The sequence below is a fragment of the Podarcis pityusensis genome (assembly GCF_964106645.2).
Source record: "Podarcis pityusensis genome assembly, chromosome: 9".
In the NCBI taxonomy this organism is placed as follows: domain Eukaryota; kingdom Metazoa; phylum Chordata; class Lepidosauria; order Squamata; family Lacertidae; genus Podarcis; species Podarcis pityusensis.
The window spans coordinates 31,137,629-31,159,007 of record NC_138034.1 but is presented as its reverse complement, the minus strand read 5'-3'; the positions used below and the strand labels follow the sequence as shown (position 1 = coordinate 31,159,007).

The 21,379-nt window shown below is 42.4% G+C and overlaps 1 protein-coding gene and 1 long non-coding RNA gene across 11 annotated transcripts in view; one reads left to right on the top strand and one right to left on the bottom strand.

The window, feature by feature from the left end:
* The window catches only part of GALNTL6 (polypeptide N-acetylgalactosaminyltransferase like 6), a 504,553-nt gene that overhangs the window by 436,772 nt on the left and 46,402 nt on the right, over positions 1-21,379 (top strand). For all 5 annotated transcript variants that reach the window (XM_081021716.1, XM_081021719.1, XM_081021718.1 and 2 more), the window contains exon 8: positions 8,422-8,539. In XM_081021716.1, coding sequence (XP_080877842.1) covers positions 8,422-8,539 — 118 coding nt within the window. The remainder of the gene's footprint in view (positions 1-8,421; positions 8,540-21,379) is intronic.
* LOC308485770 overlaps positions 42-21,379 on the bottom strand; it is a 111,841-nt gene continuing 90,503 nt past the window's right edge. The window contains exons 6-8 of one of the 6 annotated variants that reach the window (XR_013990746.1): positions 20,415-20,494; positions 676-944; positions 47-402 (exon numbers count right to left, since the gene is read on the bottom strand). This is a non-coding gene — a long non-coding RNA (uncharacterized lncRNA). Of the gene's footprint in view, positions 945-19,956; positions 19,972-20,414; positions 20,495-21,379 lie in introns of those variants that run through there. The other 5 variants (XR_013990743.1, XR_013990744.1, XR_013990745.1 and 2 more) reach the window with 5 other exon arrangements.

The window sequence follows — 21,379 nt, the reverse complement described above, 5'->3', positions numbered from 1 at the left end:
CCAAGTTATAATCAGAATTATATTTATTAATTTTTTGGAGATCCCCACAGTCCGGATCTCTGAAGCAAATCTCCACATCTTAGTCCTGCTTCTCCTCGTTGTTTCCATATTTTCCACATCTCTATTTTAACGCTCCAGGGTTTTAATTTGTTTCTATTGCTTTTATGTGAGATGCCTGGGTGGCTTTTTTAAGGGTTGAAAGACAGCATATAAATAATTTTAGAATATCTATTCCTGCATATCACGACCAATTTGAGATAATCCTTTGAACACTCAATTAAATCAACAATATTCGACCATGAACAAGTTTATGCATAAGTCCAATAAGTACATACTGAAGAGCCAAACTGGGTTATTCCATGTGAGTTGTTGTCTTCAAAGGCTGATCTGATTCCATTATTGCTGAGAAAACATAAATGTGGGAATCATATATGCAGCCTTAAGATACTTCCTTTGGCATGGCACCATCTTATATTCTTATCAGAAAATGAAATGTGGACTAGAGGAAATGATCATAAACTTGAGAAGAACTAGTGTCACATTGACACCCTTCAAACTTGCCCTTAAATGCCTAAACATTTCTTGGTCACAGTCCACTGGTAGGCATGATGAGTGAATGCAGGCACCATCCCAGCCTGTGTGCATTCAGTTGAATGTCTGCCTAATGATACTTACATGCATACAACTCACTGTGAACTCTAGCAAAACAGTTCCTGGTGATAGGGATAATGTATTTTCCACATGTGGTTGTATATGTGTGAGGTCTATGCAGACTTTCAGCTGGACATGAATCTCAGTCCCATCATGTTTCTCCATTCACCCTGGATAGGACATCTGATCTGGGCTTTCCTCTCAACTTTATTCATAATTTGAAAGGTTCAGTTGTCTTGAATCCACCACAAATATTTACACCACAGAATGGTTTCAGAAATCAGCTCTTGTTGCTAGGAAACAGAAAAATTGTTCACTTAAGAAGGGTACATTTGTCCACACCTCACACATAAACACATTTTGGAAAACGTTGCATTTCCCTTTCAAGGATACTGAGATACATCAGGTATCAATCTGTTGATGTCACTGCTGTGTCTTCATTTAGTGATGCCAGCATTAGTAAAGGACCTAACATAATCTGAGGTTTACCAGATGCAATTAAGCCAGGGAGAGAATGGGATTGGGTGGGCGTTGTTCCATTCACAATGCAAATCTGCCCAATTCATATCTCCTGAATCAATCCACAAACTGAAACAAAGCTATTCTTCAAAATTCACACTTGCCTGAATTTTGCAATGCAGTTCTACAGTAAATTTAAAAAACCCTGTATAGATATGATAGATATAGATATCAGAAGAAAGTGTGCAGAAAAATCCGTAGGGTAGTGCAAGTAATGTGGAAAGTAAAATTGCTTGTAAAAGCGAATAGCTAATGGAAGAAATGCAGACACAAATATGCATGAATTTTCATGAGGATTTCTTTTCAAAGTTTGCAAACTGACGTGGGAATGGGATGAACTTGAAAAAAACAGAAACTGAAATGGACAGATTGACCTGTCCCTACTAGGTATTGCTGTGCCTACTTACCCTTCCTTTGGAGGGATCTGTTTGTGCAATACCCCTTGTAGGTGCAAAGCCATACTGATAGATGCTTCTGCCTTGTCATCTGGAAGCAGAGCCACCTCCCAGGACCAAGAAACAGCCAGTGCTGGTAGTCCAGTACCTGACTGGTTTCTCTACTGCTGCTGTGCAACAAATTTTGGGTCAGGTTGTTCTGTACAAATCACAGAAGCTCTAGTTCAAATGGAAATAGTGCTTCAGCGGTATCACAAAAGCCCGGATCTTATTATTCAGAGGGATTCACATGCCAGGCATCATAGTGTCGATCCTGTGCCACCCTTCCTTGCTCTCTCTCATAACGCATGCTCTTAGAAAGGCTCATTTCCATCTCATTCCACATCCCGCCAAATGAACCTGTGTAAATGTAGAGAGACGACTTTCATTTCGTTTTTATTACTAAACCAAGCCCCCCCCCTTTTTATTATTTTTTATTTAGTGGGAATGTGGAAACAATCTCTCTTTGTGGGGTGATAAAAGAGGAAGGTTCATTTCCGTGGGTGTCGAGAGCACTGCCTGCCCATCTTTGTTGCGACTTTGGATGAAGAGCGGGAGCTAACACGAGACAATAAAGTGCTCAACCTCATCAGCTTTCATCTCCTTCATCCTCTGCCAGGAAGTGGGTGCCAGTGTTTTTTCTGTCACTTCCATTTTTAAAAACTGCTTTCATGGCTTTTACAAGAAAATGTCATTGTGCCTCTGGTGCAAAGGAGGAGGAATCTAATTTCATTACAGTTAAGTGCCTGCCTCCCCATTACCTTCCATAAGAGCGTAACGGTATATTATAGAGCGCTAATAAAATAGGAAGGATGGAGGTAAGAGCACATGTCAGGAAGCCAAATTACTTTGGGCCACCTAGTTGCCTTCTCATTTCACCCGGGCGGCTGCCTTTCCCACAACCTAATTACAGCATTTTCTGGGACTTTGCTACCCAGCGATAACCGGCTGGCAATGCTTTTGTGTAGCTGAGACATGGCACGGCGTGAGCTTTGGTCTTCATCCTTGCCACCAAATAATTGCTTCTGACGGCTGTATTAATCTCCAGAGACTTCGGAGTAAATGAAATATGAACATTTATCTTTTATTCCCATGTGCCACCGGCGTGGACTGGGGCAAATAAGTGGGAAAGGAGTGCCTTTGCAGTCCCTGACTGTATTACTGATCAAAGGGACAATATTCACCCAGTTTCTCTGCTCCGTGGCAGATCACAGGCCAGATCATTAACTGTGTGTCTCATCCACTTAGCAAAGTGTGAGGCCCTTGTCGGCTTGAATCAGTGTCACCGTGTGCAGGTTTGAGAGTGTCTGGAGAAAAGGCAGGCTGGCTCTGTGTGAGAGTGTGTGCTGTATTGTGGAATTCCTCTGATAAAAAAGAGTGGGTTGATCAAGGTTTACTTTATTTGAGTAAGAAGTAGTCTTTGGGATTGGGATTAACCCTTTGGCATCCTTCTAGTTGCAGTTAACTTTGTTACAAGATCAAAGCAGGAAAGCTGCTAATATGTGCAGTGCCAGGTAACTTGAGCGCTGCAGCTGATATTCAGAAAAGGGCAACCAAAAATGATCAGAGACTATGAAGAAAGTTTGCAGCATATGGGACTTTTTAGTTTCAAGAAAAGGCGAGTAAGAGGTGGCTTAATAGTTTAACCCTCCAACATTTCTCCAATGAAAATAGGGACGTCCCATTCCATAATGATAATTTTACTATTTATAAATTTAATCTTACTGGGTTGCCCCAGCCACTCTGGGCAGCTTCCAACATATATAAAAACATAATAAAACATTAAAACTTTTTTTTAAAAAAACCCGTCCCTATACAGGATTGCCTTCAAACAGCTTGGGAGTCAGGTAACTCCATACCTTTCAACATTGCTCCAATGAAAATAGGGACCTCCTAAGGAAAAGCGGGACACTGGGATCAAATCAGAAACCAGGACAGCTTCTTTAAATCAGGTACGTCCCTGGAAAATAGCGTCTGCCACGGCATGGAGAAAATAGAGAAAATGTTTCCTTCCTTTCTTCCTCTCTCGTAACACCAGATTCAGGACAGATAAAAGAAAGTAGTTCATAGCACTGCACATAGTTAAACTATGGAACTCGCTCCCACAGGAGCCAGTCCTAGCCACAAAAGTAGATAGCGTCAAAAGAGGATTAGACAAATAACTGGAAGAGAAGGCTGTCATTCCTCTGACTGCCAGTTACAAGGAAGCTCCTGGTGATGAAAAATCAGGGCGGAGGGGCTCCTCCCCACAGCTTTGCTCTGTCACTGGCAGTTTTGCCACTGGCAGGGGTGGGACGCTTCAAACTCAAAGACCAAATACTGCCCTCTAAGCTTCTCTGTCTGGCCCCCAGACCACACCCCTCACCGGACCACGCCTCTCCATGGCCCCGCTCCATGCCTTCCTGAAATATGCTCTTAAACTGTTATCGTGTCTGTTGGTTGCATGGATGGAGAAATGTGGGTGGGTGTCAGAAACACCAGACTAGAGTCTGATTTTTTAAATTTAAAAATGCTGTATAACAGTAAGACTCACTTCTCCTGCTCCACCCACTTTTGCACTGAATCCCACCCGCTATTGGCATGTGCCCATGTTGTCCATGACTGAATGTGGATCTTGGACTGAAAAGGATTCCCCACCACTGGCCTAGGGAACCCCTCCCCAACCATCACTGTCAATAAAGCAATGTAGGTTCCTTGAACAGCCATTGTCAAATTCCTAAGAGCACAGGTCAGTTTGGTAGGTGATTCTCTCAAGCACCCATCATTCCTGACTGCTTAGATATGAGGTTTGATCTGGATCATCAGACGTTATTTTGCTTTTAGAACACTATAGGGACTTGTAAATGACTTGTTTTAGAATAACCCGACTCCTTAGAACAAGAAACCTCCTGTGTAAGGTATTGTACCACATCTCCACGGTGTTCCTTTGAAATCTGGGCATGAGTTGCCCTTACAACGTTCACATATAAACTGTATCTAAATATAAACTGTAAGAGGTTTCATCAGGTATCACGCCTTTCTCACTTTGTGTTTGACTCATGATTCAGAACTTCTTGCTTGTGTTGATTAGATGCATATCAGAAACTTGAACATTTTCACATGCAGAAGCTAAAGCACACATGGATCCAATGTGGAAATTATAGAAATTTAAAAGGTGTGTGTATGTGTGTTTACTTTATCTGTGCTTGAATTACTTTCAGAGAGCGTTCTTATGGGAGAAGAAGGATAAGATATCTGGGTATTGATCTACCTGCAGGGATCCATTTTCAGCAAAGGCTATCAAAGACTTTCTGTATCTTTAAGGATTGCTCATGAAATTGTAATGAGCCATCTATAATCCTAAACAAAGCAAAAGAAAACCCCTGGGCAGGGCAGATAGTCCTTTGAAAGAGTTGCTTGTCCTCTGAAGTGAGGGGTAGGGATTGTTATAATTGGGTATTAAGCCCCCTCTACCTGTCTTCTGAGTTAATTTTCTTTAAAATATTGGTAGGATTTACTTAGTTATGATCATCTTTCTTTCTTTTTTTAAGGCCTGTAATGCAGTAAGGGAGCAGGGGTGGCATCCTGCAACTAAAGATTGATCGCCTGGCCAGAATATTGCTGGCCTTGCTTGTATCTGGCAGTGGAACTTTAATCTTAAGGGGATGTCGGGATGATGAAAAATCACTCCCAGGCTCTCTCGTTAACTAGTAGCTTTTATGTTTGTTCCTTTTCAAACATTAAATGTAACTGACTGTTGTACTTCGGCATTGTATTATCATTCCAGCCTGATCTTTCATGACACCCAAGGGCAACAGACAACAAAACGGGGGCCCTTTTCTTTTCGTCCTCCTGCTGCAAATTCCTGTATGCTTCCAGAGGCAAAACGTTCTTTTGGCTCGTTTCTAGTCCACCTGAACTATGGAAGCCTTTCCCATAATCTTAACTAATTGGAATTTCCCTACAGGACCAGAGGCAGCTATTTCCACATACCTGTGAAATTTGATGGCCACACAGTATATGTGTGCATGCTATTTGTTTATTCAACCTTTTCTTCAAGGTGTTCAGTGCGGCACAGGCATTCTTCCTTTCTATCTCCATGACCTCCCTGCAACATAGGTCAGACCAGAGCTGGAGCTTGGACTAGGATCACTCAGGGAGTTTCATGACTGAATGAGGATTTGAACCCAGGTCTCCCCACTCCTAGCTCTGTCCACTACCCCACGTGCCACACCTACAAATGTGTACATGCACACACTTTATGTAAGGCTCAGTTTTGTGGTTTGTGACATGTTCCAGATAAATACTAGGCAGTTCCAGAGAGCAGCACTGAGAGGATGCCCTGTGGCCACCTGGCATTTGAGTTACGGCTTGCCACAGGGCAGTATTTTGCCCACGATGCTATTTAACCTATGAAACCATGTAGAGTGGCCTTATTTTGAACCAAGTGTCATTAGTATTATGATGACACACAGCTCTGTTTCTCCGTAAGATCTGAAACAGAAGTGACCGTGTGACCGTGCAGGCTTTGGACTAGCGTCCGGGGCAGTGGTTGGCTGGATGAGGACCAATAAGCAGAGTTTAAACTCCAGCTGAGACAGAGGCTCTTTGAAAGAACAGGTATGTAGTCTAGGAATGCTGCTTGATCTTTGCTATTTGAATGAATTTTTCCAGCTTCAGTTAGTAAGGCAGCTTCAGCCGGGCCTCCACTGAGATAGCTTGGCCACTGTGGTTTTGGTGATGTCAATACTACATTACTGAAATGTGCTCTATGTAGGGTTTCTTTAGGGCTTAACCCAAAAGCTGCAGCTAGTGTAGGATGCAATAGCTAAGTTGTTTACCAGGGGGGCGGTATACCATTGACACCATATAATACTTCTGCTGAAGGAGCTGTAGTGACTGCCAATGGACTACTGGATGCAGTTTTTTGTTTTGTTTGGTTTGCTGTTAGCATTTAAAGCCCTAAAGAGGGGACCAGGTTACCTAAAAGAGCCCCTTGCCCCATAAAGCAACTGTGTCCCTTAGGTGGGACACTGCTGAGAGTACAGCATGCCGCAGAGATGAGCTTACTTTTTATTACAACTGGGCTTTTAGTGTTGCAGCTCCAGCCCTCTGAAATCAAGTACCAGCCAAAATTGACATATTGGTGTTTAGGCACCTACTGTTTATTTAAAAAGCTGTGGCCCAGCCATTTACTTGTTATACATCTATAGAAATGCTTTTATTGGGACAGATCCAACTCACCCACTCCACTAGTGGAAATCAGAGCTAGGACTCTAATGCAATAGGGCTGCCCCACTCCTCCCACTGTGTCATAGGTGTCAATGTTTCCCATTTTTAAAGGGAAATTCCCTTATTACAAATAGGATTCCTCACAAGAAAAGGGAAAAGTTGACAGCTATGCACTGTGTGCCCTCCATGACTCCTCAAAATTCCTTCTGAAGGATCAAGAAAGCACCCAGAACAGCATGCAGGGGAGAATAGGGGAGATTGTTCTGCTAAGCAAGCAGAAATGATTTCAATGAAAGAAAAATCTACTCTGAATTCCACCCTACATTTGTTGTGGACATCGTAGGAATGGTTTTTATTGTTTTTAGAGTTTATAATTCTTATACTTTATCTCATTTTATCATGTTGTATACCACTTCAACGACCTCTGTCTATGAAGCGGTTTATAAATCTGTAAAACGAATAAAGTAAAATAAATAGTGTTCTGAACATGGGCATGTCTTGAGTTGAAACTAATTGAAGTGAGTAATCAATTCAGGATGCAATTTTGCGGGGATTCCATTATTTATTGTGTTTCATAGCCATTGTGAAAAGTAGATGGAAAGGAATGAATGACGCCATTGAAAAAGGGTAACCAACACACTGACCCCAATCCAGCTAAAGTTCAGTATAACTAAATGCCACTGGAAGCAATGAGCCTTGAATTGCTGGCAAGCCACTTTCCCCCTTGGTTTCAAGTGAGAACCTTAGCTGGATTGAGGGCATTATTAGCAATCAGTTGTAAACTGGGAAGGAATATGTGATTGTTTCAGTCGCACGTACTTTGGGTTAGCTACAGGCTGAGTTTCCATCGAGCATGAGAGCTAGGGGTTGTACTGAAGGCTACAAGCTCAACTGCGTACAAAACAGGCACAGTAATTGTGTTTATTATGTTGAGGCTCAAGGGAATTGTATTAACAAAAAATACAACTTGCTTACTTTAGCTAGAGTTGGAAATGCAAGGTCAAAATCTCGGTAAAACCATTCACTAAAATGCCACTCAATGTGTTCATATATTTGGAAACATCAATGCTGTAAAGGTGAAACCCCATTCATATTCCATGGACAATATGACGTGAGACCATTAAACACTCTATCTATGTTTTGCTGCAAGAGCTTTGTCTGAATGGGCTTTGCATACTATGGGTAATAGGCAGCTAAATCATACCCAGAATAGATACTTGTGCATTTATTTCAGTGGGTTTACTCTGCGTACAACTAACATTGTCACTCCATGTGTTTTTGCTTGGAGAAACATTGTGTTCTCTTTCATGGGTGAGATTCCCATTCCCCAGTTTTATGCTCATGAGAACCACACCATGTACCAAGGACAGCCAGTGTGGTGCCCTCCAAATCCTTTTGGACTCCAGTTCCCATCAGCCCCAGCTAGAGTGGTCAAGGATATTGGAAACTGGAGTCCAGCAGCATCTGAAGGGCACCCTTGTCACATAACATGCTGGTAACTCCCACCGTATCTGTCTCCATCAAGCACATTTTGCCAGTCATTTCAGCTTTTCAAGCATGCCATGATGATGCCTGCCATTGACAGTTTGTTATATTCCTTCGTCAGATCCCCTGTTATGGCTGGAGGTCTGTTCGCTGTTAACAGAAAGTGGTTTTGGGATCTCGGTGGCTACGATCCAGGTTTAGAAATCTGGGGAGGGGAGCAGTATGAAATTTCCTTCAAGGTAAGCAGTCAAAATGTTTATTCATGGTACATGCTGCTTTTATATGGTACGAGGCATGCACTATATCTCTAAAACTCAAACGAAATGAGATGTAGTCAAGTGTATTTGTCTACTGACCTTCCCCCCCTCCTTCAACCAAAAGTAGCCACAGGAGGCTGTAAGCTTTAGCAGAAGAATAGAGGAGCAGAGTGCTTCTTAGCCCTTTACCCTCCAAGAGTTTCTCTGTTCACAATGATCCCTTCCAAGATGCTTTCCCATATGAGAAGACACATGTACAGTAGTACCTTGTGGATGTTGTTGGACTACACCTCCCACCACCCTTGGCCATTGCCTATGTTGGCAGGGGCTGATGGGAGTTGTAGTCCTTGAGGACGCCGTGTTGGCTGCCCCAGGGTTAGCAAGTCAGAGCGGGCCTGGAGTGACCCAGGTTCAAAGTCCCACTCAGCCATGAACTTTTAGAATGACCTTGAGCATTGCCTACCTTTTAGCCTAACATATCTTACAGGATTGCTGTGAGTATAACCTGGGGAAGGCTGGGGGCAGACTGACCTTGAGCTTCTTGAAAGTAATTGCCTTAAGTTACTTGGAAGAAACATTGGGTAATAACTTTGGAGTAGTTGTAGTAGCAGCAGCAGCCATTAATAGCTATCCACCCCATCCGCCTCTGTTGCTTTGCTCAAACTAACAACCTCTCAAGGCTTTTGGGGTGGTTGTTTATTGTTTTGTTTTTAAGTTGGGCCACATCTAGTTTTGGGCGTGTGATTAGCCTTTTGGCCCCTGGGATATTCCTTCTAAGTATTGCTCTATAACATAAACTCCATTTTGAGCACACCAAAAACCAAAATGCCATTTACAATGTAATCACTACAATGTGGCTCCTCTCTACCGAGCCACATTTTGAAAAACTACACAGTTGCCTCCATATAATTTCCATTGCCCAGATACGTTGTGCATGTAGGCAATATGGGCAACTTATCTTATGTGCAGTCATAGCTAGAAATGGCTGGACCCAAGGAAGAGTTGCAGAATTGCCAAAGCTGCTAAAGGAAAACCTAGCCTGGAGGGGAGATCTCCACTCTGATCTCAGCAGGGCAGTAAGAAACCCTTCCAGCTGCCTATACCATAATTATTTGGCTCCGCCACACCTGGAATTACATAAGGAAAACCAAGACACATAGATGCCTACTAGGAATTTAAGTACACATCTGTTTAGGTCATGCGAGTGAATAATACTGGGTATGATGGATGAATAGTATAATCTAGTATAAGGCAGCCTTTTGTGTTTTACAGCAGTACATTTCAATCTTTCTGACATTCATTTATGTCACAATTTCTATTCTGCCTTTCTGCGCCCAGTGCATCCGAGACAGCTCACAAGGCAACTAAAACACCACAGACACAACCAAACAATAAAATATATTTGAAAATTATAGTTAGGTCCCAGGTTCAATCCCTGGCATCTCAAGACAGGGCTGGGAAAGATTCCCAGAGACCCACTGCCAATCGGTGTCAACAATACTGAGCAAGATGGACCTATCTTCTTAGCTATAGCCCTTGACTTGTGCATGCTGATTTACACTTAAGCATGTACACTTACCGGTAAGCATCCTTTGAGTCTCATAAGGCAGAAAGTTGTCAAGGCAAAATAATGTGACTGTTCTATTAAGAAAGCTAGATGCATTTGGAAAGTGTACAAGGTCAGTTCAGTTGTTTCACAATTGAAAGTGTCATAGAGAATTACAGCGGAACCTCGGTTGTCAAACATAATCTGTTCCAGAAGACCGTTCGACTTCCAAAACGTTTGACAACTGAGGCGCAATTGCCGGCTGGCAAATTGCTTTTCAAAAATGGAGAAACACACCTCAGAAGTCGTTCGACTTCCGAAGCGTGTTCGAAAACGGAAGCATTCACTTCCGGGTTGTCAGCGTTTGGATATCAAATTGTTCAGGTTCCGAAGCGTTCAACAACCAAGGTTCCACTGTGCTTTGCTTATTATGTAGTAGGCATTGTGTTTAATGTTGTTACCGTCTTCCTGCACCCCTCGAAAAGTTCAGGTCTTGATGACGCTCACACCTGGCCTTCTTGCACTGTAAGATGTTGTTACTACAACTTTTTTCTGTAAGTAGCACTTGTATTTAGCTCCAAGTCATTGCCTAGTCTGATTTAATCCTCCATGATGCCTGCTCTGTGTTTACCACTGAATAAATTTAATGTGTCAGTCATTGATTGGCTTTGTTGCAAACCTCCTTATTCTCTTCAAGCATCAAAGGGGCCTAAAAGAAGCCTTTCCTTTACAAATGTGTTGCATGCACACACTGAATTCAAGCATGTGCACTGACTGAATTGCACAGAAGCTGTTGGGGATGCCTCTCCTCCAGATTGCCCAAGTGGATTTGAGGGTGTTTTCAGCAGAATCAAAGTGACCCACATGAACTGAACTGGTGTCACGTAACTTCGAATCAATTCCATACTTACAGAAAACAAAAGCTGAAAGACAAGAGGAGCCTACAAGCTAAACCAATGGACATTTTGTTTAGAGTACATCAGTTTGCACTCTCTGTTGTTAGGGTGTTTCAGAGATAAATGAATGCTGCCTCTTGCATCTCACAGTTCTGACAGGAGGCCTAAAGATTGTATTATCCCATTTCCTAGTCCCCTGTTATTTGTCATTGGAAGGAATATAATTGCAAGGCAGTCCATTGCTCTCTGTGCAGAAACCATGGCAACCATACTGGAAGCTCGGATACTAAATAGTCCCGACCTGTTTTGTTCAAGTGACAGATTCTTTGGAGAGGGCTGTGTTATGCTGGGCCCTCATTTCAGCCATATCTCTTCATTCATCTCATTACCATGAGTTGACCTAAGGGTCCACGTCCTTCTGCATGAATATATTTTGAACGAGATATCAACAGCATTTTGTAGCATTTGCCTTGAAGAAATAAGAACTCACTCTGAGGCGTGTGTGAATGTAGGGAGCTCAGTAGAAAGTGCATGCGGAAAAAAGCATTTGGGGTGGGGATGCTATTGATGGGGCAAAGTAATGGGGTGTGGAAGTGAAATAAAATGGAGCCATGGCTTAGCATCATCTCGTGAGAGTTCCCAGAGATGGCAGCTACAGTGCTGCACCTGTGGTCCTGCTGCACCACCACTGAGAGCTAAGCCAAGACAACATAGTGTGTGCACACTGAGAGGATGACCTCCAAACCATCCTAAATATCTTCGCAGAAGCTTATGAAAAGCTTGGCCTATCGCTCAACATCCAAAAAACCAAAGTGGTGCACCAACAAGCACAAAACAACCCCTCTGCAGCACCACAAATCCAACTCAATGGTGTAACATTGGAAAATGTTGATCACTTCTCCTATCTGAGCAGTTATCTTTCCACAAGGGCCGACATTGATGCCGAAATCCAGCATCACTTGAGCTCTGCAAGTGCGGCTTTCTCCCGATTGAAGTGCAGAGTGTTTGAGGACCGGGACATTCACAGGGAAACCCAAATGCTTGTTTACAAAGCTATTGTACTACCAATCTTACTGTATGCTTGAAAAACATGGACCACTTATAAACGCTATCTCCACCTCCTCAAAATATTCCATCAACGGTGTCTCCGAAAAAATTTACACATCACTTGGGAACTAATCACAGGCGAACTAATGCCAGTGTACTGGAAGAAGCAAAGATCACCAGTGTCAAAGCAATGATTCTTCAACATCAACTTTGTTGGACTGGTCATGTTGTGCAAATGCCTGATTATCGTCTTCCAAAGCAACTACTCTATCCTGAACTTAAAAATGGAGAGTGTAATGCTGGTGGTCAACAAAAGAGGCTGAAAGACTCTCTCAAGGCAAATCTAAAAAAATGTAGTATAAACACTGACAACTGTAAAACACTGGCCTGCAAGTGCTCCAATTGGAGAACAGCCTTTACCAAAGGTGCCATGGGCTTTGAAGACTCTTGAACTCAGGACAAAATGGAGAAACGTGATAAGAGGAAGGCACGCTTGGCAAACCCTCACCGTGATCAACTCCCACCTGGAAACCTATGTTCCCACTATGGAAGGACGTGTGGATCCAGAATTGGCCTCCACAGTCACTTACGGACTCACTGTTAAAACTGTGTTTATGGAAGACAATCTTACTTGGCTACGAGTGATCGCCAAAGAAGAAGAAAGTTTGTCTTAAGTGTGCTGTCCAACCTGAGCTCATGGTTTGTCTACTCCAGACAAACCACAAGCTGTAAACCCAGGAACAACCCTTGGATACAGCATGAGGTTTGTCTGGAGTGAAACAAACCACAAGCCTGGGCCATCATGCTAAGCCAAACCATGGCTTAGCTGCTCACATCAGTGGAGCAGGAGTAGAGCAGGAGCAAAGCAGCTGTGATCCCTTCTGTGGGAAGCCTCGTGCATCTGTGCTAAGTCATAGTTTGGTTTAGTGTTGTGTGCAAACCATCTCTTTCTGTAGACTGCTCAGGGGTGGAGTAGAAGAAAACAGAGTCTAGTGACCAGAGCCTTCTGTATAGGTAAAAAGGGATAGTAATGTTTAGCATTTATATTGCACTTATTGAACCAGCTACTGAGTCTTTGGGATCCTGGCAGAGCCCTTCAGCACTGGCATCTGCTCCAGGCCCCTCATATCAGGTGGGTGGTTCTGACAGTCACCCTTCTAATTTCCCCAGTGCCCTGGATTGACACAAGGTCAGGCACTTTGGGGCATTATGGGGATTTAAAATGGCAGCTCACAGATGCTTTGGGAGTGCTGCTGTCGCTACAGCTCACCAGAGGGCATGTTGCCCACTGCCCCTTCAAACATTGAATCTTCCAAGTCTCTATCCTAACAACAGCCTTGCAAGGTCGGCCAGCATAATTTCCATATTGTAAATTAGAGATTGAAGCACAATGACTTGTTTTTAGGGTTTTGCACATGCAATTTCAGTTGGGGACTTTCTGGCTCACTGCTCACATCCTTACAATTTTGGGTCAGATCAGACTTCATACATGTTCATTACCTGCACATAATAAGGCCATCAAACTTAGAAAGTAAGTTTGGACTGTGTTGAGCTATGGACAAAAACATGCTTTGAACAGGGCTTTTTTTCAGCCGGAACTCAGTTCTGGCACCTCTCAGATGGGTGCCATTGCCATTCTAAGAGAATGAGGGAGGTGTTCATGGTGAGTTCTGATACCTCTTTTTCTAGAAAAAATAGCACTGGCTTTGAAGAATACAAACTGAAAAGGAATTACAACTTTCCCATTTTGGGATGGAAAAGTGTTTGCAGAGTAGATAAACAATAAAAGTATATGACTTCAGTGGCCTGCCTGTCAAAATGGCCTGTGGAGAGTGGAGCTGAATCCAGTCCAACACTGCATCCACTTCACCACCCCTGGGGTGCATTTTGCAGTGACTAATTGCAAGATTACAAACTACACTCTACTTTTAGCAATGGCCAAATGCATCTTTTTCAGCTAAGTAAAATCTTCCTAAAAGTCTCTTCCTGAAATAATCTTGCTTAAAGGCTGATTGAAACATCCAGGCTAAATATGTTTGCGGTACAGCTTTAAAGTAACAACAGCAGGAAGCTGCTGCTGAAGACCAACTTTTTTACATATGTAAGAGAAGCAGAGGTTTGATATGCTAATTCCACAGTGTGCAAAGATAAGGCAGAAGTACTAAAAGACTCCTTGAGCTATTAATATGCATGCTAACCATACCAAATAAGATTTTTTTTTAGCAAACTTCTCTATTTTTGTTTGGAGAGAAGCTCAGAACACACTTTTGAAAAGGGATGGAGAGGGCGAAGATTTGCAGTTAAGTAAACAACTTAATTCTGTGGCTGGCCTAAGAGGATTTATTAATGGGAGCCTTGGGTGGGGTGGTGGAGAAGCTATATTAGACACAGATGCATGTAACAAGATAGTGACAATGGTTATGAAGGAGACTTCCGGTCGGCGCCAGCGTTTAATGGCGGTCCTCGCTTCGAGTTCCGGAGGAGGACTGCTCCGCGAGCTTGGGTCTGACCCGCTACGGCGAGCGGGGGACCCCTAAAATCACAGGCGCTGAAGCCTGTGAACAAGGAGACTCGGTGGGCACCTTTTGCGCCCCCCGGTACTGTGAAAGAGCCTTTTTAAAGGCTACGGAGCGGCATCGGGGGTGAGCGCGGTGCTGAGAGTCGCAACCCAGCCCGTGGAGTGAAGCCGCGTCGCCATGAACGGAGAGCGCCGATTCCTTCCTGAACCAGAAATTCGACTGTAAACCCCGTGAGTAAGACGGAGGGACTGAACGGGACATTTAAATTTAAATCCTGAAATTTGGCTGAAAACGGGAAAGGCATAAATTAAGGAAGTCTGCCTCCCCGATCTGCATGGCAATTAAAGCAACGAAAGAGTAAAGCTGCATTTGAAAGAAAATTATCTTTGAGCTGTCAAACCTGACATTGGACTTAAACTTCCCCCCAGTAAGCAGGAGAAGGGGGGAAGAAAACTGGACACTGTTAATCTGCCTGAAATTAACTGAGGAAAAAAACATCTTCCACTGCCAAATCCCCAGGACGGACTGCCTGAGTAAGGCACCGGGAAAGTGAACTGTCAGTTTAGACTGGATACAAAGTTGGGGTTTTGTCTGAGACAAAGTTACGGAACTTTAATGGAATTACTTTGTTGAACTTGTGACTATACAGAAAAAGTGCGACAGAAACTTTTACTGTGGACTCTTGGATTTTTTGTTGATTGCTCTATGTTTCCTTGTTCTTTCTCTTTTCACTTGGATACAATTAAATGCTCCCTCTAGAGGGTATAAAGAGAAACTGTTACAGTGAAAAAGAAACAGTGGGATTTTCCACTTGCAAGTCTTTCCTGTGAGAACGACCTTGAGGATATGAGTGGTCCAGCAGAAGAGATAACAACTAGATCCAAAGCAAAACAGACACAAAAGAAAAGGGGCTCAATACCCGGCATACCACCAGCTGCACAGGAAAAAGTGGCAACAGCATCTATGGATTCAATGACACAGGCACTGCTCAAAATAAACCACTCTTTAGAAGCACTGACAAAGCTATCTACGGAAAATTCAAAAAAATTGACAGAACTGACAGCAAGATTGGACTTGAATACTGCAAGTGTAACATCTAATACAGAATCTATTAATAAATTAATTCAAGAAAGTTCTGAAACACGAAAGATTGCTGAAAGTGCAAAAAATACTGCAGAGGAGACAAGGGAGGAGCTTGTGCCGATTACAAAAAAAGTGAATGAACATGATGCAGCCCTATCTTTGCTGGAATTACAGAGAAAAGAGAGAAATTTGAAATTGAGACTGGTTCCCGAGAGTGAGGGAGACAGCCTTGTGGACTTCCTCACACAGAACTTTACGGAATTTTGGCAAGAGGAGCTGCAGGAAGAAGAACTTGAAATAACAACAGCTTTTCGGCTGGGCAGGAGGCAAGGTAAGAAGCCAAGGGATTGTTTGATCACATTGAGATCCAAAGGAGAAAGAGATAAAATATTGAACTTGCATTACCAAAAGGCATTGGAGATTGAAAATAGTCAAGTACAAATTTTTAAAGATATCCCTAAATACATCTTGGAGGTGAGATCCTTCTATAAAGATTTGGTCTACCTGCTGAAGAAAAACATCATACCCTTCAGGTGGGAGTTTCCACAAGGATTGTCTTTTAACTTCAAAGGAAGGAAGGTCAAAATAAGAACAGTTCAAGATAAAGAACAGTTTTTGGAGAGATATCAGGAGGACTTGCAGAAAGGAACAGTAGAAACAACAATACAAGAAAAAGGAGTGACAGACATTGCAAACTTGTCATTTGGACTCATACCACCATCTGAAGACGAACAAAAGTTAGGAGCAGTCGGAGGAACAGGTACTTAATAACAAAATGTCTCTGCAACTTCTTAGCTGGAATTGTAATGGTTTGAACCTTCCCCGAAGAAGACGCCAAGTTTTTCATATTTTGAAAAGAGAACAATTAGACCTAATATGTCTACAAGAGACCCATGTGACCAGGACACATAGGAAATTATTGGTAAACAAGAGACTTGGACAAGAATTTATTTCATCAGACAAAGTTAAGAAAAGAGGCGTGGTGATTTATGCAAAAGAAAAATTGGCTCCAAAGATGATATTTAAAGACGAACAAGGAAGATACCTGGCAATTGAAATACAAGTTCAAGGAGAAAAAATCTTGATAGTCGGAATTTATGCACCAAATGATGGGAAGGCGGAATTCTTCAAGAAGTTGCATGAGACTTTAATGGACTATCTAGACTATAGAGTAGTAATGATGGGAGACATGATGGAAGCTAAAGAGGTGAAAAAACTTAATATGGAGTCTAAATGGCCAAAATATTGTGAAATTTTAGAACAAGATGGGGAAAAAGTTAAATTACAGAGTTATGAGAAATTAAAGTCCAAAGTGCGAGATTGGTTGCACTATCTTCAGATAAACGAGACATTTAAACAGGACAGGAAAATAGGTTTCCAGATGGAGAGGTCAAAATTAGAAACAGAACTGTTAGTACCCAATACTAAGAATCTGTCGAGAATGTATAATCTGCTGTTGAAATGGAACACACAGGACGAAACGGTGAAATCAGCTATGATAAAATGGGCACAAGACATTGGTCATAACATTATGTTTGCTGACTGGGAACAGTTGTGGACCACCGGTATTAAATTTACGGCATGTAATGCCTTAAGAGAAAACATTATGAAAATGATGTATAGGTGGTACATGACCCCAGTCAAGCTTGCAAAAATTTATCATTTGCCCAATAACAAATGTTGGAAATGTAACGAGTCTGAAGGTACTTTTTATCACCTTTGGTGGACCTGTCCGAGGATAAAAGCTTTTTGGGAAATGATCTATAATGAAATTAAGAAGGTTCTTAAATGGACCTTCCCTAAAAAACCTGAGGCTTTTCTCCTGGGCATCGTCGGCCAATTGGTGAGAAGGAAGGACAGGACGTTTTTTATGTATGCGACCACAGCAGCAAGGATTCTTCTAGCAAAGTATTGGAAGACACAACAACTACCCACACTGGAAGAATGGCAGACGAAGGTGATCGACTACATGGGACTGGCGGAGTTGACTGGCAGAATCCGTGACCAGGGGAAAGAGACAGTGGAAGAAGATTGGAAGAAATTCAAAGTTTATCTTAGAACTCATTGTAAAATTCAGGAATGTTAAAATGTCAAGGGGTTGGGAAACAGAGAATTGCAGCTGTAATTAACAATATTAGAAGAACTTAAAAGAAATTGAATTGAATATTTAGTTGTGAGGAGTTGCTGAAGAAATATAAAACAAGGATGCAGAAAAGGGGAGGTATGGGGAAGTCCGGAAAGTAAGGTTTATGAAAAAATGGCTATGAAATTATACATGTTTATATGTTTGTATGTTGGTGTATTGTGTATTGTTTGTTTTTTTTATTTTGTGTTTGGAAAATTAATAAAAATTTATTTAAAAAAAAAAAAGACAATGGTTATGAAGAAGCCTAAGGACGCTGAAATGCTGTGTCTCGAAGCAGATGGGAAGAGGTTAAGTGAGTGCTTAGCCCTGTCCCCCATTTTCTGTTTTTCAAAATGGACAACCAACTGTTCCCCCCTCCCTTGGTCCTTCATATGGAACAGCCTGACTTATAGTTCGCCATTGTCTCACCTAATTTGGCATTCAGCTAATGCATGAAGATCTAAAGGATAATGAAATACTAAAAAAGTTAAATGAAATAAGATACAGTCAGCCTGCAACTTATTTGGGGGTTATGTTCCAGGGATAGAGCCTAAAGCCAAAATCGTGTATAGTCAAAACACATTGGGTTCAATGACAGGTGAGATTGCCGTAGTCTTTCCCCCCGGAACCCCTCCCTCTTTCTGCCATATATATATATATATAATTTTGCCAAGCGCATAAATCTGAATGTACACAAGTTAAATGTGCACAAGTTGCAGGCTTACTGTATGTTAAAGCATGTTGTAGGCATGGCCTTCTCTTCAACAATACTAATAAAGATGCATATTTGAATAGATGGATAAAGCTTGGATTCAGCCCCAGAATTTAGCCAGTCTGAAACTTTGAGAAGAAACCTAAACATTATAATTTACCATTTGTCTGCAGTCAACCATTTTAGCTGCAAGTCAGCCTTAATTTTGTGCTACCACTGTAGCCATGTCTCTTGGTTTTATCTGTTACATTTGACTGGTGTTGTTATTATCCACTGTGCCCTGATATATATGAAGCTTTGATTGGACACTGCAAGAGAGATAACGTTGTACTGAACTCCCTGTTCCCTTGCCATTTAAGAACCCAGAACAGCAACAAAGGCGGTACTTTAGAGATCTAATTATCTCCTTCAGGCAGTATATGTGTGTAATATTCTTATCAGATGTCACTTCATTGTCACTTATGCACTGCTTAGGTGAGCACCATCAAAGAAAGCAACCATATATATTTTGAAACTACGTCAAACGGACGTGTATACTGTATTGTAATTCACAGCAAAGGTAACTGCTGGTTTATTAAGTTCAAATCAAATATAGCACAGGGGCGGATCATTCAGCATAAATGTTGGTGGAGGAAAATACACCCCTCCCGTGCTCTTTTGTGATACTGACACGCTTACAGGTATTCACGAACTGAAAAACCAGTTTCTGCTGAGGGTGGCAGCACTGATACCATAGGCAATTTTTTTTTTCATATCTTCTGGCATCGTTCCAAACACAGTTCATGCTGCCATCTGTGAACCCTCAAGTTATGATGAAATGGTGGCGAGAAATAAAATGGTGTGCATATGGGAAAGAAACCGTACAACTGAGTTGTAGCCATGCTGACACCTTCCACCATTGGTGGGAAGGCAGCTCTTGGCTGGAAATTCTCCCTGACTTCTCCTTTTTGCCTTCTCTCTTCTGCCCTGTAAAGCTCAACTAAGAATTCAGATCAGGTTACCAGGAAAAACAGAGCCTATTGTGCATTTTGTTGTGTGGACGGAATGGCAGGGTCCATGCTGGCTCAGCTTATGGTCCTTTCAGTGCACAAGCACCATTTCTCAGGATACAATGGTACCTCAGGTTAAGTACTTAATTCGTTCTGGAGGTCTGTACTTAACCTGAAACTGTTCTTAACCTGAAGCACCACTTTACCTAATGGGGCCTCCTGCTGCTGCCGCGCCACTGGAGCACGATTTCTGTTCTCATCCTGAAGCAAAGTTCTTAACCTGAGGTAATATTTCTGGGTTAGCGGAGTCTGTAACCTGAAGCATATGTAACCTGAAGCGTATGTAACCCGAGGTACCACTGTACATTATATAGGCAACCCATCATCATCTCTTCCGTCTCTTGTCTTTTTTTTAACAATTGGATTTATTAGTGCAGTTTAGTTTTGTTTTTTTTTGTTCCCTTTGTTTAAGCTCCTCACATTCACAGCTGCCTGATCTGTAATTATAACCAGACATGGCAGTATGTGTCTTAATTATGCATGAGTGACAAATGCCTTTTTAGACACTGTTCCCTGTGCTTGAGATCTAGCGTCAGTTCATCAGTGCACTCTGGAGAGCAGAGGCCCTGCTCATACACCCGTATATGACCCAAAGCCTGCCAATCCAAGCAGCAGCAATGGCTCCTGCCGCCCTTGGGATCTCAACATCCCTTATTTTTATGGTTCTTTCACTTGCTTTCTGCTTCACCCCTTGTCATCTCTTTCATCCTCTTCACAGGAAAAGCTGGTAGGAAATAAGGAGCTCTGACAGTGGTGGCTGGTGCCCATTGGGATTGGTAGGGCAGAAGGCAGGAAGGCCTGCAGTAGGAAGGGCAGAAAGAGGCTGTGCCAGCAACTCACTGTTCAGAATAGGAATGGAAAGTATCAACGTTGAGCTTACCTACGCAGGTTTTTTCCTGTTCCCATTGTTGATTCTTGATCTTGCCAAGAGGCAAGGTGTTGTTGTTTTTTAAAGTTTTGCTAAAAATACAAACAATTCTCACATCATATATGCTTTATTATACGTATATTATATGGATAGTATACACATACACGGTAAAGCTTTCCTAAAGTGACCAGTACACAGAGATGCAGACAGCAATGCGTATAAATGTATAAAAATACTTACATATCAATGCTTACAAAGTTATGCTACAGAAACATACTACTGCATGAGACTATTTTTGCATATTGTCTGTATAAAATATGTATTTTTGTCATACATTTTTGGATATAATTAGAGAGGCTTTTTGGTTTTTTAAAAAAAATGAGCCACTCATATGGAGGAGGACTCTCCTGTGTGAGTGTCTGAGGGCCCTGCTCTTGCCGCTTACCACCTGGCCCGGGGCGGGGCCTGAAGCCTCATAAGGACTGCTGCGCTCTGCTGCCCAGGAGGACTCTCCTGTGTGAGTGTCTGGGGGCCCTGCTCCTTCCTGCCACTTACCATCTGGCCCAGGGCAGGGCCTCACGGGCCTCACTAGGACAGTTGCTGTTACTGCTGGAGGGGTGCAGAGTGCTTTTTAAATGTTTTTAAAAATTTTCTTTTGAATTTTTTGTAGGTGGGGGGGTGGGGGTGGGATGGATGTTTATTGGGCCTGGGAATTTGTTTGATTTTATGTTTTTTGTAATTTTTACTGTTTTTTGTTTGTATTGTTTTATTGGTGTGTGTGTGTTTTTTAAGGTGTTATTTTGTTCTTAAGGGGAGGGGTCAGGGCTTCCGGGGAGTGGGTCCCAGCCAACAAAATGGCTGGGGCATGTTCCACAGGGGGGGATGCACTGGGACAACCGATCTCAGTGATCACGGGTAGGAGGAGGAGTTACGCTAAGACCAGACCATGTCATTACAGAGGAGGCAGGTTTAGTTGT